General features: G+C 45.6%; 1 protein-coding gene across 2 annotated transcripts; it reads right to left on the reverse strand.

Moving 5' to 3' along the window:
• Window positions 1–1,123: 1,123 nt before the first annotated feature.
• Window positions 1,124–17,923, reverse strand: LOC140740289 (N-acetylmuramoyl-L-alanine amidase-like). 2 transcript variants are annotated; one of them, XM_073069428.1, is made up of 5 exons: window positions 17,770–17,923; window positions 16,251–17,105; window positions 12,575–12,785; window positions 4,854–5,148; window positions 1,124–1,241 (listed from the first exon to the last, which is right to left on the reverse strand). In XM_073069428.1, the coding sequence occupies exons 1-5, from the start codon at window positions 17,888–17,890 to the stop codon at window positions 1,206–1,208; spliced, it is 1,518 nt and encodes a 505-aa protein (XP_072925529.1). In that variant the 5' UTR covers window positions 17,891–17,923; the 3' UTR covers window positions 1,124–1,205. The 2 variants fall into 2 exon arrangements, with proteins under 2 accessions (XP_072925529.1, XP_072925530.1); XM_073069429.1 differs by lacking the exon at window positions 4,854–5,148.
• Between the last annotated feature and the right edge of the window lie 451 nt (window positions 17,924–18,374).

Below are 18,374 nucleotides of genomic sequence, written 5' to 3' on the forward strand. Positions count from 1 at the left end.
ACTCAGCCCCCTGCTGTACTCACTGTACACCCATGATTGTGTATCCAAGTTTCTATTGAACTCAATATATACCGGTAAGTTTGCTGATGACACCACAATTGTAGGCTGTATCTTGAGTAATGATGAGTCTGAGTACAGAGAGGAAATTAAGAACCTGGTGACATGGTGCAAAGACAATAACCTATCCCTCAATGTCAGCAAGATGAAGAAATTGGTTGTTGATTTCAGAAGGAGTAGCGGACCACACGACCCCATCTACATCGGTGGTGCGCAGGTGGAACAGGTCAAAAGCTTTAAGTTCCTCGGGGTGAATATTACAAATGACCTGACTTGGTCTAACCAAGCAGAGTCCACTGCCAAGAAGGCCCACCAGCACCTTTACTTCCTGAGAAAGCTGAAGAAATTTGGCCTGTCCCCTAAAACCCTCACTAATTTTTGTAGATGCACCATAGAAAGCATTCTTCTCGGGTGCATCACAACCTGGTATGGAAGTTGTCCTGTCCAAGACCAGAAAAAGCTGCAGAAGATCGTGAACCTAGCCCAGCACATCACACAAACCAATCTTCCATCCTTGGACTCACTTTACACCGCACACTGTCGGAGCAGTGCTGCCAGGATAATCAAGGACACGACCCACACAGACAACACACTTTTTGTCCCTTTTCCCTCTGGGAGAAGGTTCAGGAGCATGAAGATTCGTACGGTCAGATTTGGGAACAGCTTCTTTCCAACTGTGATAAGACTGCTGAATGGATCCTGACCCGGATCTGGGCCATACCTTCCAAATATCCAGACCTGACTTGCACTACAGTACTTTCCCTTTTCTATTTTCTAATTATGATTTAAATTTAAATTTAAATTTCTATTTTCTAATTATAATTTAAATTTTTATTATATTTACTTCCATTTGTACTTCAGGGAGCGCAAAGCGCAGAATCAAATATCGCTGTGATGATTGTACGCTCTAGTATCAATTGTTTGGTGACAATAAAGTAAAGTACAGTCAGAAGCCTGCCAGAGGTTCAAAACCCACCTGAACCTCAGTGAAAGCAGTAAGCATGCGAGTCTGAGGCTTCAATGTGGCAAATAGGCCCCAATGAAATCACTGAGCCAAGTCATAGTGGAGAATTGAGGATGTTTATTGATGGATGTGGAGCCCATGGTCTCCATCTGTGATCTTCACTTAATGCATTAGATTTCAATGGTTACATCTTGCCAGTGGGTTCGGTGGCTCCAACCTCCTAATGTGGAACATGGAGATAAGAGGGTCAGAATTAAAGCTATATATACCTCCACCACCCACCCCCTGCCTTCCCCTGTCTCCCACCCCCACATTCTGTGTGCCAGCCTGCTAGCATTTCTACCAGCAACACACTGGGTTTCCTCCCGGTTAATAATGTGGCACAGCTGGTAGAGCCGCGACTCAGGGTGCCTCACCTCTGGTGCTATGGGTGTGGAGTTTGCATGTTCTCTCTGTGACAGTGTGGATTTTGTCCAATTGCTCTGGTTTCCTCCCATGTCTCAATGACATTAGAGTGAGTCATTGGCCCTGGTGTAGATGGGTAGTGGAAGAATCGGACTGGAGGTGATAGGTGAGTTACTGGTAAATAAGTGGGGTACTAAGAGAGATGTAGGATCATTAACTGATGCGTTAAATGATCTTAAAAGTTCTCTTAAACAGGTTCTTCAGCTGAGTCCACACTGATAATCAAACACAAGAGATTCTGCAGGTGATGGAAATCCAGAGAGTAACACACACAAAATGCTGGAGGTACTTAACAGGTCAGGCAGCATCTATGGAGAGGGATAAAGAGTTGACATTCTGGATCAAGACCATCAAACAGCCATTTTCAGAAATCGTTCTGCATCGTAAGAAAATAAAATAGAATAAGTGAGGAAAATATGTAAAGCAGCCAAATTGACACCATCTTGCACAAATTCCATGAGGCCCTTGCGAACAGTCTGAAGCCAGAGTCAGGGGTCCAGGCTGGAATAGGCTTGACCACCGGCATCAATCACAGCCTGACACAGGGTGAGCATGCACATACAGTGTCATTGGGAAAACAAATGGGATGCTGGCTTCGAAAGAGGATAGAGTATGGAAAGTGTGACGGCTTGTTTCAAATGTCCAAAACTGTGGTAAGATTGTCCAAAACCTGGAAGATTGCATGAACATCGAATTTTCTAACTTAATCATTCATCTTTGTTTCCCCCCCCCCCCCCTTTCCATTCTCCATTCTGGCTATCCTCTTACCCTTTCTCTTCTCCTCCACCCTCAGGAAGTGCCCTTTATTTCCCTCTGGTTTCCCACCTCCTTCCCTTTATTCTGTGGTCCACTGTCCTCTCCTATTAGATTCCTTCTTCTTCAGTCCTTTACCTCATACACCATCACAATCCATCTTCTCACATATTCCCTCCTCCCCCACACAATCATCTTCCCCTCACCTGGTCGCCTGCCAATTTGTACTCCTCCCCTTCCCTTCCACCTTATTCTGGCTTCTGCCCCTTGCCTTTGCAGTCCTGATGAAGGCTCAGGTAGCTGTTGCCTGACCTCCAGTAGTTTGTTTGTGTGTTGCTTAAGATTTCGAGCATCTACAGACTCTCTTGTGTCTCTACTGTGCCCAGCTAATGTCTTTCTTTAAGAAGGAGTATACTTGACTTGGAGGTAGCGCAGCAAAGAAGATTGCTGGGATAAAGTATCTTTTTACTAAGGAAGGAGTGTGCAGGCTGGGCCTATACTAATAGGATTCAGAACACACAGAGAAGGCCTGACTGAAACACAAGATGGTTACCAGAGTGGGCGCTGAGATGATGTTTCTCCTGCAAGGAGGAATCTAGTCCTATAGAAGAGCACAAGGAAACAGGAACATGAGTAGGCCATTCAGCCCCTTACCCCTACCCCACCATTCCATATGATCATGGGATCTATGTTGTTCCTCAACACCCTCAATTTCCTGATCTTTCAAAAATGTATTTATCTGTACCTTAAAAAGCACCTGGTATTCCTCTTTCCTACCTTGTACTCCTTCCCTTCCCTCACATTCTTATTCTGCCATCTTCTCCTTTCCTCTCCAGTCCAGATGAAGGGTTGCAGCCTGAAACATTGACTCTTTAAATCTCTCCATAGAGGCTGCCTGACCTGCTGCGTTTCTCCAGCACTTTGTGTGCGTTGCTCTGGATTTCCAGCATCTGCAGAATCTCTCGTGTTTATGACCTACAGTCTCGTTCACCTTCATTAGATAATGCTATTGTGAGATGCAGTTTTGGGCTACGGGCAAGGCAAGGGCGTGGGCAGCGGGCAGCTGAGTGCTGGGGCCAAGATCAGATCCAATGTGAATGGTGGAGCATGTTGGAAGGAGCTGTATTGTTCACACCTGCTCCTTCGTAGATGTACGTTCTACAAAGTTGTAGAGATCACCATGAAAGCAGCTCAGCAGGTATTACTACACTGCGAAACGACACCATTAGCAGTCTGACTCACTGTGGTACAAGAACAGAAACCGGGGCAGTGGTGAGGCAGACTGACACCAAAATTGTGCAAGTTGGTAGGTTAATTAACCACTACAAATTTCCTCTAGCCTGTAGACGACCTGGGGAAGTTAATGGGAAAGTGGAGAAGGATAAACTGGGGCCCTGAATGGTGGTGAGGGAGGAAGTGTAAGGGCAGGTGTAGCACTTGTTCCGCTTACAAGGATAAGTGCCAGGAGGGAGATCGGTGAGAAGGGATGGGGGGGGGGGGGACGAATGGGCAAGGGAGTTGCATAGGGAGCGATCCCTACGGAAAGCAGAAAAGATGGGGAGGGAAAGATGTGCTTGGTGGTGGGATCCCATTGGAGGTGGCGGAAGTTACGGAGAATTATATGTTGGACATGGAGGCTGGTGGGGTGGTAGGTGAGGACAAGGGGAACCCTATCCCGAGTGGGGTGGTGGGAGGATGGTTTGAGAGCAGATGTGCGGGAAATGGAAGAGATACGTTTGAGAGCAGAGTTGATGGTGGAGGAAGGGAAGCCCCTCTCTTTAAAAGAGGAAGACATCTCCTTCGTCCTGGAATGAAAAACCTCATCCTGAGAACAGATGCGGCGGATGGAGGAATTTCGAGAAGGGGATGGCATTTTTGCAAGAGACAGGGTGGGAAGAGGAATAGTCCAGGTAGATGTGAGAGACTATAGGTTTATAGTAGATATCAGTAGATAAGCTGTCTCCAAAGACAGAGACAGAGACAGAAAGATCAAGAAAGGGGAGGGAGGTGTCAAAAATGGACCAGGTAAATTTGAGGGCAGGGTGAAAGTTGGAGGCAAAGTTAATGAAGTCAACGAGCTCAGCAGGCGTGCAGGAGGCAGCACCAATGCAGTCGTCGCTGTAGCGAAGGAAAAGAGGGGGATGGATACCCGTATAGGCTTGAAACATGGACTGTTCCACAAAGCCAACAAAAAGGCAGGCAGAATTGGGACCCATACAGGTGCCCATGGCTACACCTTTGGTTTGGAGGAAGTGGGAGGAGCCAAAGGAGAAATTATTAAGAGTAAGGACTAATTCCGCTAGATGGATGAGAGTGGCCGTAGAGGGGAACTGGTTAGGTCTGGAATCCAAAAAGAAGCGGAGAGCTTTGAGACCTTCCTGGTGGGGGACGGAGGTATATAGGGACTGGATATCCATGGTGAAAATAAGGCGGTAGGGGGCAGAGAACTTAAAATCATTGAAAAAAGGCGTTACAAGAGAGAACCTGTAAATGGGTCAGTGACATAAATCCGAATGTTAAACCAACACACAAATAAAATGGTCCAGATGGGTACTCAGTATCACAGTCATCGTCCATCCATTAACAATGAAAGGTCTCATGGAAACACTCTTACCTGAAAGGCTTCCCAGCTCCTGATTTCATTGTAGAGAGCCTCCCCAGGACAGGTGGTCTCTCTGTATTGTCGGTGTCCCTGGATGACGTAATCACCCACTAACTTCTTGCCCGCAACAGCGCACTTCGTGAAACTTTCTTTCACCAGCTGCAACGAGTCTTGGTCCGGGAGTGTAGAGGTGTAATTACCAATGAAGCTCACCCCATAACCCTTAGAGTTCTGGCCTTTGGTGTGGGCTCCTAACCAGTGCCAGCCCCGGCCTTCGTACAGGTATCCATCAGAGCCTGCCACAAAACTGTACAGGACATGGCAGGAATTAGCACAGGGCTCTCACACTGTGGTAACTACAGTCTGTAAACCTAACAGGTTTGCCCTAATCTGCACCATGTCCCACCAGCCCTGTGCTCACATCATCTCATAACACAATAGCTTAGCTATAATTATCCAGTCCTTACCTTAAAATCTCTCTATGGTCACATCACATCAACCCCTGCATCTGTTCTTCTCTTCTCTCTCCTTTCTGCCTTCCCCAGTCTCTTTTCCACCCAAGTCTCAACTCCTCCAACACGTTTCAACCTTCCCCAGTCTCACTCCTAATTCCTCATACTTTGAGTAGGTAGTGTCATAGAAAGAATAGTAACACAAGTAGATAGTGACAGGGTAGATAGTAACATTGAGAGGGCAGATAGCAACAGAGAGGGTTGATATTGACATTGAGAGTGTAGCGGTATAGAGAGGGTGGATAGTGGCATTGATAGAGTGGATAGCGTCTGTTTACTGGGGGAAATGTCGAGCACTAGAGGTCATGGTGAGAGAGGGAACATTTACGAGAGATATGTAAGGCAACATTTTTTTTTACATAAACTGTGGTAGTTGCCAAGCAGGAGCCTCCAGGCCCATAACCACAAATTCCACATTTCACTAACTTTGTCCCTTGCTCATCCCTGGATTTAATTGCTCCACCAGCATTGACCAAGTCTCCATGTCCGAAAACTCTGGAACTTCCTCCTACAAATCTCTGTTCATTGTACATTTCAGAAAACTTCTATCTGTGTCAGTTAACAACTCCAATATCTCTGTCATAGACTTTGATTATATTCCTGGGAAGTGTTTCAGAATGGTTTGCTGTTAAAAACACCACCTTATTCATATAATCACATGGAAGGAGGCTATTCAGCCCACTGAGTCCATTCTAGACCACAAGCATCAAGCCTTATTCCTCCTCTCTTTCTTTCCCTATATCCTCACACATATTGTTTTCCCATTAATCTGTACTAGGGGCAATTTACAGCAGTCAATTAACCTTTCAACCTGCACATATTTGGGATATGGAAGGAAATTGGAGATCCACATGGTCATAGGAAGAACTTGTAAACTCCACAGAGATGGTACTGGAAGTCAGGACTGAACCTAGATCTCTGGCAATACAAGACACTGGCTCTACTAACGATGCCACACTACCATATCCAATAGCCCGAGATAGTATAAACAGGAAAGAACAGATTCTCTTAGCCAAGAAGTCAATACCCAGGCAGTATAAAGGAATTGGCCAAAGGATTAGAGAGCCAAATGTTCGATGTGTTTGAAACACTCTTTAAAAATAGACTGAAATTGAACAGCCATGGTTGCAGGTTTTTTTTGATTAGACCATGGAGCTACTGCATTTCCCAACCAATCCTTCTAGATGAAGCATCAGTTCATTCGCTCTACTTTGTTTCTAGTCTCTTGCACCCCTGTCTACCCCAAGGCCTCTACAGAGCATCCTAATGCAGACTGGGTATTCACACTGTGGACTGAAGACTCCTGCAATATGGCGGTGCATCCAGTGGCAGCAGCTCCAACTAATGGTGTCAATTATTCATCTTTAACATCTTTCTTATGATCACAAGACACTGCTGGATACTAAGAACACCAGGTACTGTAAGTCTGCTTTGCTAGTGACTCGTTGGATAGCAGATGAGCTCCAGATCAGGCTGCGCTGTCGTTTACAGCAGCCGCCCAAACACACTGCACAAGGAAACAGAGGTGAGGAAAATGTGCTGGTAATCATGCAAATCTAAAGGCAAAACCCTGCATCCAGCTCTTCTGTTGATTCTGCTTTCAAACATTTGATCACTAGCGAATAAACTAGATTACCTGTGTCTGAGACGGAATCAGTGTGAGATGAAGCACAGCTGCTTGCTCATTCCGACGGAAACATGGCTCCAGGATATCATCCCTGAAGCAGCCATCAACTCTTTTTGAGCGGACAGAATCCCTGCAATCTCTGAGGTGGAGGTGTGTGTAACTGCGTTAATCAAAACTGGTGTGTAAATGCTTCAGTAGTGACGACCCACTGTTCAACCCTGGTAGTGTTCTTAACAGTGAAATGTGGGCTCTTCAGTTTCCAAGGGGGTTGAGCGCCATTGTGATGTGCCAGTACACATACCACCCCCCCACCCCGTACTAATGCCGGGGAAGCGCTGTGGGAGCTCTACAGAGCCGTCAGTGACCTCCAAACCACTCACCCCAACACCTTCTTTACTGTTGCTTAGAAACAGTCCTGCCTAACTTCTGTCAGCCTGTTGACTTTTCTGTTAGAGGTGAGAACACATCAAATTTGGTTTATACCAAAATCCTTGGCGCAGACAAAGCTGCTTCCCGTCCCCACCTCTGACTACTTGTCTGTTACACTAATTCCTGCATACCAGACTGCTAATTAAACACGTCAGACCAGCTCAAAGGGAGATAAAGACCAAGACAGAAGGAGAAAACTCGGCGTTACAGCATTTACAGGTTTTGAAAACACGGACTGGTTCAAGTTCAGGGAGGTAGCTACCTGTGACCGACACATTAACGTTGATGAACATACGAGATCTGTGATTGGCTATAAGAAGCTGCACTGAGGACATCACCATTATTAAACACATCTATGTGAGGACGTGGCTGGCAGCAGAGGTCCAGACATGACAGAGAAGTTGGAGTGCTGCTTTCAAATTGGGAGATAAGACAGCTCTCAGTTCAGCAAGAACTATGCTTTCCTGCGCCATCAGGAAGGCAAAATGGGATTACATACAGCCATTTCTGTGACATCAGAGATATGAGGCACAGGTGGCAGGGCATTCAGACCTTGAAGGACTAGAAGGCCACCCTGTGTGTCAACGATAATGCCACTTCTCCTCAATACGCTGAATGTCTTTTACAGTTAGTTTGAAGCATGGAGTGACGTGCAGACAAGGAAGAGCCCCTGAGGAGAAGGCAGTCAGTCTGGCTACAGCTGATGCGAGGAAGACCCAAGTTGGGTCAATCCATTGAAGATGCAGGGCCTGATGGCACACCTGCTTGGGAGTCGAGAGACCATGCAGCCCAGTTAACAGAAGTTCCAACAGACATCTTCAACATCTCTCTGGCACAGTCCACTGCCCCCTCAGGCTTCAAGGAAGCCACCATTATCCCAGTGCCCACGAGAACAACAGTAACCTTTCTCCGTCACTACTGTCCAGTGGCACTGACCTCAACTATAATGAAGTGCTTTATAACGTCGCATCTTCCCACCACATTGGATCCTTTCCAATTCACTTATAGCTCAAACCAGACTCTGATGATGCTATAGCCTCTGGACTCCACTCAGTCCTGTCCCACCTGGAAAATGGTGTCTCATATGCCAGGATGCTGTTTATTGACTTTAGCTCATCATCCCTCAGAAGATAGCGTGCAACAGAGATGATAGATAGGACAGGCAGGAGATGAGGCATAATGACAGCCAGTGGGATGAGTTATGGGGAAATAGAGGCGTGGTGCAGTTAAAACAGAAAGCACCAAATACTGGACTGAAAGTGTTGTATTTGAATGCATGTACTATAAGAAATAAAATGACAATCTTGAAATTCAGCTACAGATTGGCAAGTATGATGTTGTGGCCATCTCTGAAACTTGGCTAAAGGATGGCTGTCTTTGGGGGTGGAATATACGGTGTATCGGAAAGATAGGTTAAGTAGGCAGAGGGGTTGGTGTGGCCCTGTGTATGAGAAATAATATTAAATCATTGGAAAGCGATGACCCAGGATCGGAAGGTATAGAGTCTCTATAGGTTGAGTTAAGAAATGGCAAGGGTAAGGACCCTAATGGCAGTTGTATACAGGCCTCCAAACTGCAGTCGGGATGTGGATTACAAATTACAGCAGGAGATAGAAAAGGTGCGTCAGAAGGGCAATGTCAGATGATCATTGGGGATTTAAACATGCAAGTGGATTGGGTAAACCAGGCCTGTACTGGACCTAGAGAGAGAATTTGTAGAATGTCAAAGGGATGGCTTTTCAGAACAGCTTCTTGTTGAGCTCACTAGGGGATCAGTTGCACTGGATTGAGTGTTGTGGAATGATCTGGAGGTGATAAGAGAGTTTAAGGTTAAGGAACCCTGAGGGAACAGTGATCACAATATGATCGAGTTCACTTTGAAATTTGAGAATGAGAAACTAAATTCCAATGTGTCGGTATTTCAGTGGAATAAAGGAAATTACAGAGGCATGAGAGGGGAACTGGCCAAGGTTGACTGGAAAGGGACACTAGCAGGAAGGACAGCAGAGCAGCAATGGCTGGAGTTTCTGTGAAAAATGAGGGAAGTGCAAGGTAGATATATTCCAAATAAGAAGAAATTTTTGAATGGAGGAAGGACACTACAGTTGATGACAGGTGAAATCAAAGCCAAAGTAAAAGCAAAAGAGAGGGCATACAAGGAAGCCAGAGCTAGTGGGAAGACAGAGGATTGGGCGGATTTTAAAAACTTGCAGAAGGAAACTAAGAAGATCATTAGGAAGGAAAAGATAAATTATGAAACAAAGCTGACGACTAATATCAAAGAAGATACTAAAGGCTTTTTTTTGGTATATAAAGGATAAAAGAGAGTTGTGGGTAGATGCAAGACCAATAGAAAATGACACTGGAGATATTTTAATGAGAGACGCAGAGATGGCAGAGGAATTGAATGCGTATTTTTCATCAGTCTTCACAGTGGAAGATATTTGCAGTATACCGGACATTGAAGAGTGTCAGGGAAGTGAGGCTTGTTCAGTGAAAATTACGACTGAGAAGGTGCTCAGGAAGCTTAATGGTCTGAGGGTGGATAAATCTCCTGAACCTGATGAAATGCACCCTTAGGTTCTGAAGGAAGTAGCTGGAGAGATTGTGGAGGCATTAACAGTGATCTTTCAAGAATCGATATATCCTGGCATTGTACCGGATGACTGGAAAATTGCAAATGTTACTCCACCATTTAAGAAGGGTGGGAGGCAGCAAAAAGGAAATTATAAACCTGTTAGCCTGACAGCAGTGGTTGGGAAGTTGCTGGAATCGATTATTAGGGATGAGGTTACGGAATACCTGGAGGCACATGACAAGATAGGTCAAAGCCAGCATGGTTTCCTGAAAGGAAGATCCTGCCTGACAAACCTACTGCAGTTTTTTGAGGAATTGAAAAGCAGGGGAGACAAAGGAGATGTGGTGTACTTGGATTTTCAGAAGGCCTATGACAAGGTGTCGCAGAGGCTACTCAGCAAGATAAGAGCCCATGGAATTACAGGGAAGTTATTAGCATGAGTGGAGCACTGGCTGATCGACAGAAAACAGAGGGTGGGAATAAAGGGTCTGGGAAATTCCCATTCTGATATGTCTATCCATGGCCTCCTCTACTGTCAAAATGAATCCAAACTCAGGTTGGAGGAACAACACCTTATATACCGGCTGGGTAGCCTCCAACCTGATGGCATGAACACTGACTTCTCTAACTTCCGTTAATGCTCCTCCTCCCCTTCTTACCCCATCCCTGATATATTTAGTTGTTTGCCTGTTCTCCATCTCCCTCTGGTGCTTCCCCCCCCCCCTTTCTTTCTCCTGAGGCCTCCCGTCCCATGATCCTTTCCCTTCTCCAGCTCTGTATCACTTTCGCCAATCACCTTTCCAGCTCTTAGCTTCATTCCACCCCCTCCGGTCTTCTCCTATCATTTCGCATTTCCCCCTCCCCCCACTACTTTCAAATATCTTACTATCTTTCCTTTCGGTTAGTCCTGATGAAGGGTCGCGGCCCGAAACGTCGACAGCACTTCTCACTATAGATGCTGCCTGGCCTGCTGTGTTCCACCAGCATTTTGTGTGTGTTGTTGTGGGAATAAAGGGATCCTTTTCTGGCTGGTTACCAGTGGAGTTCCACAGGGGTTGGTGTTGGGACTGCTGCTTTTTACAATCTATGTCAATGATTTGGACAATGGGATTAATGGATTTATTGTGAAATTTGCCGATGATACAAAGATAGGTGGAGGAGCGGGTAGTGTTGTGGAAACAGAGAGCCTGCAGGGAGACTTAGATTGTTTAGGGGAATAGGCAAAGAAGTGGCAAATGAAATACAATGTTGGAAAGTGTACGGTCATGCACTTTGGTGGAAGAAATAAATAGGTAGACTATTATTTAGATGGGGAGAGAATTCAAAATGCAGAAATGCAAAGGGACTTGGGAGTCCTTGTGCAAGATACCCTAAAGGTTAACCTCCAGGTTGAGTCGGTGGTGAAGAAGGCGAATGCATTGTTGGCATTCATTTCTAGAGGTATAGAATATAAGAGCGGGGAAGTGATGTTCAGTCTCTATAAGGCCACACTCTATGAGACCACTCTTGGAGTATTGTGTGCAGTTTTGGGCTCCTTATTTTAGAAAGGATATACTGACATTGGAGAGGGTTCAGAGAAGATTCACGAGAATGATTCCAGGAATGAAAGGGTTACCATATGAGAAATGTCTGGCAGCTCTTGGTCTGTATGCCCTGGAGGTCAGGAGAATGAGGGAGGATCTCATAGAAATATTCCGAATGTTAAAAGGTCTGAACAGATTAGATATGGCAAAGTTATTTCCCATGCTAGGGGAGTCTAAGACAAGAGGGCACGACTTCAGGATTGAAGGACGTCCATTTGGAACAGAGATGCGGAGAAATTACTTTAGTCTGAAGGTGGTAAATCTGTGGAATTTGTTGCCATGAGCGGCTGTGGATGCATTGGGTGCATTTAAGGGAGAGATTTAAAGTCATTGGGTGTATTTAAGGGAGAGATAGATAGGTTGTTGATTCACCAAGGTAACAAAGGGTTTGGGGCGAAAGCAGGGGATTGGGGATGACTGTAGGAATTGGATCAGCCCATGATTGAATGGCGGAGCAGACTCAATGGGCCGAACGGCCTGCTTCTGCTCCTATATCTTATGGTCTCATGGCCTGTAGCAGTGCTGTATCCCAAATAAATAAATAAATTAAATACCTCACCTGCCCTCGGCCTACGGAGTGGTCCTAAGCTTCCTGCTTCTGGCACTTTGATTCTCAATCCCACTTTCATTCAGACCTGTCTGTCCGCAGTCCCTTCGGTCTAAAGTACAGCTTCTTATCTGCTGCCTTCGTACTTTACAGCTTTCTGGAATGAACACTGAATTCTCCAGCTTCAGCTAAACAGCTCTCTCATTGTTTCCCATGACTACACTTACTGATCATTTTTTTGGGTAAACCTGCTTGAACCTGACTGGTTTCTCCCTCCACAGAAGACACTTGACTAGCTGAATCCCTCCTGTATTTTCTATCCCTGTCCTGGCTATTATTCTCAACAGGCACAAGTGCAATGGGTCAAATGTGTACAATTTTCTTCATTTTCCCACCCCAGACACAAACAGCGGCGGGGGCGGGGGGGGTGTGGGGGTGGCACGGTGCGTCTCTTTACCTGTACCCAATGTCGTTCCACTGCCGATCATCCTGGTGGAAACGCTGCATACTCCTCATGTCCGCCGCACACTCCCGGAAGGTCGTGCAAGGCTGGCTGGGCTCGAAGGTGTGGTGAATGAAGACAAAGCGCAGCGGCAGCTCCAGCTCCTCGGGCTCGCCCCTGAAGGGCTTGGCAGCCCACATACATCGGGGTATAATGGCTGGGCACTCTGGAAGAAACAAATTCACACGGAAGCTGCGTAGAATCTGAGACTCATGCAGCACGGAAACAAGTCCTTCAGCCCATCAGGTGCACATCCCTACGTAGCTCAGTTTCCCATAACCCTTCCATGTGCCTATCCAAATGCCCCTTAAACATTCCACTTGAACCCACCTCAACCACTTCCTCTGGCAGCAAATTCCAGGTACTCACTAGCTCGTACCATTTCTTCTATTTGGCCCATACTCCCCTAGACTTCTCTTGTTCTTTAGAGATAGACAATTGAATGTTGGATTAGCCTGCAAAGCCCACATAACTTAAAGAAAGAAAAGTTAAAAAAAATTTAGTCATATATGCTGGAGTCTGGAATGAAAAAATGAGAGGAAAATGTTGCATCAGGCAGCACGGAGCCTGAGAACACCAGAGCATTGATACAGGCCCTGTGGCCCAATAAATCCCTGCTGAGCATGGCATCCTGTGTTCAGCCCATTTCCCTCTAAGCCCCAGCCCTCCATGCGATCTAAGCACTCCTTAAGTGCACCTGCCTCAAACACTTCCTCTGGCAGCTCGGTCCACCACCCTCTGCGTGAAAATGTTGCCCTTAGGTCCGTTTGAAAATGTTCCCCTATCACCCGAATCTATGGCCCCTGGTTTTAGTCTCCCCAACTCTGGGAGCAAAAGCATCCATCGAATGTACGTCTCTCATAAATTTAAACATCAGTCTTAAGATTGCATTCCGTGGAGGGAAATGGACATTTAATGTTTGGGATTGACACCCTCCACTTGAACTGAAAGACAGAGGGGAGAAAATCGGTAGAAGGAGGTGAGGGGAAGTGGTGAGGCAAGAGCTAGCAGGTGATAGGTGGATCCAGGTGAAGAGGAGTGATATACAGATGGAGGAAGAATGGAAATAGTGACAGAGGCTGGAGGCTTGATAGGCAGATGGAAGGAGAGTGGAAATAATGACATAGTCTAGGAGGTGACAGTGGATCCGGGTGAGGAGGAGTGACAGGTAGAGGGACGGAGAATGAAAATACAGTGGTGCTAGAAAGTTTGTGAACCTTGTACAATTTTCTCTATTTCTAAATACAAACATTTGTAAATATGACCTAAAATGTGATCAAATCTTCACCTAAGTCATGAAACTAGATAAAGGAAACTCAATTAAATAAATAGAAGAATGATCCAATATTACATGTATTTGTTGGAAAAAGTATGTGAACCTTTGCTTTCAGTAACTGGTGTGACCCCCTTGTACAACAATAACTTCAACCAAACGTATTCAGTAACTGTTGATCAGTCCTGCACATCGGCCTGGAGGAATTTTAGGCCATTCCTCCTTACAAAACTGCTTCAACTTTGTGATGCTGGTGGGCTTCCTTAAATGAGCTGCCTACTTCAGGTTCTTCCACAACATTTCTGTAAGAATCAGGTCAGGACTTTAAAAACACAAATTTCCTTCTTTTTAAACCAACCTGTTGTTGATTTACTCTGGTTTTTCATAGAAACATAGAAACATAGAAAATAAGTGCAGGGGTAGGCCATTCGGCCCTTCGAGCCTGCACTGCCATTCAGTATGATCATGGCTGATCATCCAACTCAGAACCCTGTACCTGCTTTCTCTCCATACCCCCTGATCCCTTTAGCCACAAGGGCCATATCTAACTTCCTCTTAAATATAGCCAATGAACCGACCTCAAATGTTTCCTGTGGCAGAGAATTCCACAGATTCACCACTCTCTGTGTGAAGAAGTTTTTCTTCATCTCGGTCCTAAAAGGCTTCCCCTTTATCCTTAAACTGTGACCCCTTGTTCTGGACTTCCCCAACATCGGAAACAATATTCCTGCATCTAGCCTGTCCAATCCCTTTAGAATTTTATACGTTTCAAACTTTTATACGTTTTCAGATCTTTGTCATTTTGCATTATCCAAATTCTATTAAACTTCAGGTGACAGACTGCTACCCTGACATTCTCCTGTAAAATGTCTTGAAACAATTTTGAATTCATTGTTCTCTCAGTGACTGCAAGCTGTCCAGGCCCCGAGGCAGCAAAGCAGCCCCAAACCATGATGCTCCTTCCAACGTGCTTCACAGTTGGGATGAGGTTTCGGTATTGGTGTGCAGTGCTCTTTTTCCTTCAAACATAGCAATGAACATTTCTGCCAAAACATTCAACTTTTGTCTCATCTGTCCACAGAACATTGTCCCAGAAGCATTGCAGAACACCCGGGTGATTGCATTGAACTGCTGCTGCTAAGTTAACAAATTTCATGACACGTGCTGGTGATAATAAACCTGATTCTGATTCTGGCCTTTTGCAAACTTGAGACGTGCAGCAATGTTTTTTTTTTGGAGAACAGTGGTTTCCATCGTGGTGTCCTTCCATGAACACAATTCTTGTTCAGTGTTTTTCTTATAGTGGACTCGTGAACAGAGACTTCAGCAAGTTCTAGAAGATTTCTCCAGGTCCTTTGCTGTTAACCTTGGGTTCTTTTTCACCTCTTTCAGTATTGCACATTGTGCTCTTGGTGTGATCTTTGCAGGCTGCCCACTCCTAGGGACAGTAGTAACACTACTGAGTTTCCTCCATTTTTGGACAATTTCTCTTACTGTGGACTGATGAATACTGAGGTCTTCAGTCCATCTTCTAAGGTCCTCTGAAAGTTGTTTTCATTGAGACATGGTGCACATAAACAGAACTTTCTTGAGAAGAGCAGGCTCTGTCAGTAACCTGACTTTGTGTGTCTTTTTATAGGGCAGGGCACCTCTACAACCCACACCTCCGATCTCATCTCATTGATTGGAGCACCTGATTCCAAATAGCTTTTGTAGAAGATTTTACCACAGAGATTCACATACTTTTTCCAAGAAATACATGTAATATTAGATTGTTTTTCTTAATAAATAAATAAATGAACAAGTATAATTTTTGTGTTATTTATTTGGGTTCTCTTTATCTAGTTTTAGGACTTAGGTGAAGATCTGATCACATTTTAGATCATACTTATGCAGAAATAGAGAATATTTATAGGATTCACAAACTTTCTAGTACCACTGTAGTGATGGAGCCTAGGAGGTGGTAGCTGGAGTTGAAAGGGTTGCAGATAATGGAACCAGATAGGAGAAGATGGTGGAGCATGGAACAAAATAAGGGAGGTGGGGAGGGAAGATGGGAATAGTGGGGCAAGGGGAGTGAGTGGGTGGAGTATGTGAGCAATGGCAGTTGGAGTGAGTGGAGGGGGGGAAAGAAACAGGGTGATATGGGGAGTGGGATGGGTGTAGAAAGGTCTGGGTAGATCAGGAGGGGAGAGGAAAGAGACAGAGGGGAGCAGGTTACCTGAAACTGAGCAGTTGAATGTTCATGCTGTTGGTTTGTAGACTACCCAGGCAGAATAAAAAATGTGTGTTCAGCTGTCATATTACCGTGTATCAGCTCGGTCTGCTCAATGACGGTCATAGCCATCAATCCCTTACCGAGATAGCTGCGATAAAACTGCAGCAGTCCTTGTTCAGATCTCTCTCTGAAGGTGTTGAGGTCGAGGTGCTGGAGGACTGAATTGTTCCGTATGTGGTCCAAGATGGAGACTGCACTTAAGACTTGACTGGTGAAATTACCAAGGTCAAAGGTGGCCTCAAAATTTTTCCGCCGTTTACTTGCCTTTTGGCGCAGGAGGCTGGGAACTTGGCTGTAGTAATCCCTCAGCAAGACGCTGAGCTTGGGCAGTGGGGTCTGCAGCTCGGTGAGCACCTTTCCCAGGATGAAGCCATCCATGCCACCGTTGATCAGAGCATTGGTAGCGGGGGTCCAGGGGCCAGACCTGGTGAAAACCCGAGGAGAGTCCACATCATCCCAACATCCATCTGGTCCAAGTTGCTCTTTGTTCTGGTTCGTATGGTGGAATAAGAAAGCCAGTCCCAGGTCCTTGGCCAGTGTTAGGGCACAAAGGCTGTCAACCGGAGCAGAGAAGGGCCCAGCCACACCTGACCATGACTGGTTCACCCCTCTCTTCAGTCCGGCTTCAATTCCAGCAACAAGATTCCCCACAGCGACCGTCGTCCCATCTGGAGTGAGGACCACCCCCGTCTCGTTCATAGGGCCAGCACCGTGATTGAGCACCTCCTTGAGGAAGGACAGGCTGGTGTGATTCAAGGGCTGTGGCAAGACCACGGCGTCTGAGGTCCCCCCAAGGAGAAAGTGTCTGAAATCCTGGTCAGATGTTTGAAGGTCACGTAGAAATTCTGTAACTTTGAGAATGTTCATTGTGGGATCCTGCCCTTCCAGCTCCTCAATGATACTTAAAACATTATTTAGGTGGGAGGCTGGTGTTGCTGGGAAGAGAACAAAGATTTTCAGTAGGGGGTGAGACACCCAAAGCCCAAAAATGTTATCATGCACTATTTGGAAAGTTGTCTGAGGAATGCATGCAGGAACCTCGGGTAGTATATGGTGACATATACTTACGTTGATAATAAATTTACTTTGAACTTTGAAAGGCGCCACACAGTGATGTGCAGAACCAATCACAGGAAGACCCTGCTGGGGGACGTGGATGGCTAACCACATGAAGACCCCTAACAATGATGTGCTAGATCAATTGGAGGAAGGCCCAATACAAGATATGCATGACCAATTACACAAGGGCCCTTATGGTAATGGAGATCACTTTCAGGTAGATGGGATTCATGTGGACATTTATAAGATTATCAGGTCCTTCATCAGCCTTTGCCATTCCAGAGAAATAACTCAAGTGTGTCGGACCTCTGCCAATAGCCAAAGTCCTCCAATCCAGAGAGAGGTAATGGTTAGGTAAGGAAATAAAGTGAGAGAGAAAACCAGGAATGGGGAATGGTACAGGGGGGCAGGCAATTACCAGAAGTTCAAGAAATTGATGTTTATGCCATCAAGTTGGAGGCTACCCAGACAGAATACAGCTGTGTCTCATTAAACCTTGGCTTAAGAAAATGAGCTGCCATTCAAGGGCAGAGAACTCACCATAGCAGGGCAGGGGCTGTAGGTACAGAACCCAGAGGAGGAGTAAGCTCCATAGAATTCTAACGCTGTCCGCCATCCTCGGAGTTAACAAAACAAGTGAAACCTTTGCCCCCTTTATCATTCCGTTCGAGAGTTTGTGTAAAGTTGGCTTGAACTTTACTTTCTATTGTAAACAAGTTATTACTTCATTAGCTTTCAATGTTACGCCCACTGGTGGGAGATTTAAGGGAAATCCATGACTCTAATAGCAGCAATCTGCTAGACAAACCTTAGCGGGTTGAGCAGCATCTGTGAAAAGTGTAAAAAGACAACAAACTGCACAAATAAAGATATTAATAATAACAATAAATAAATAAATAAGCAATACATATCTAGAATATAAGATGAAGAGTCCTTGTAAGTGAGTCCATAGGCTGTGGGAACATTTCAGAGATGGAGCAAGTGAATTTGAGTGAAGTTATCCCGTTTGGTTCAAGAGCCTGATGGTTGGGAGATATCAACTGTTCCAGAACATGGTGGAGTGAGTCCTCCGGCTCCTGTACCTTCTCCCTGACAGCAGCAGTGAGAAGACAGCATGAATGGGGTAGTGAGGTCCCTGATGATGG

Source organism: Hemitrygon akajei, chromosome 16 (assembly GCF_048418815.1).
Source record: "Hemitrygon akajei chromosome 16, sHemAka1.3, whole genome shotgun sequence".
Taxonomy (NCBI): Eukaryota; Metazoa; Chordata; class Chondrichthyes; order Myliobatiformes; family Dasyatidae; genus Hemitrygon; species Hemitrygon akajei.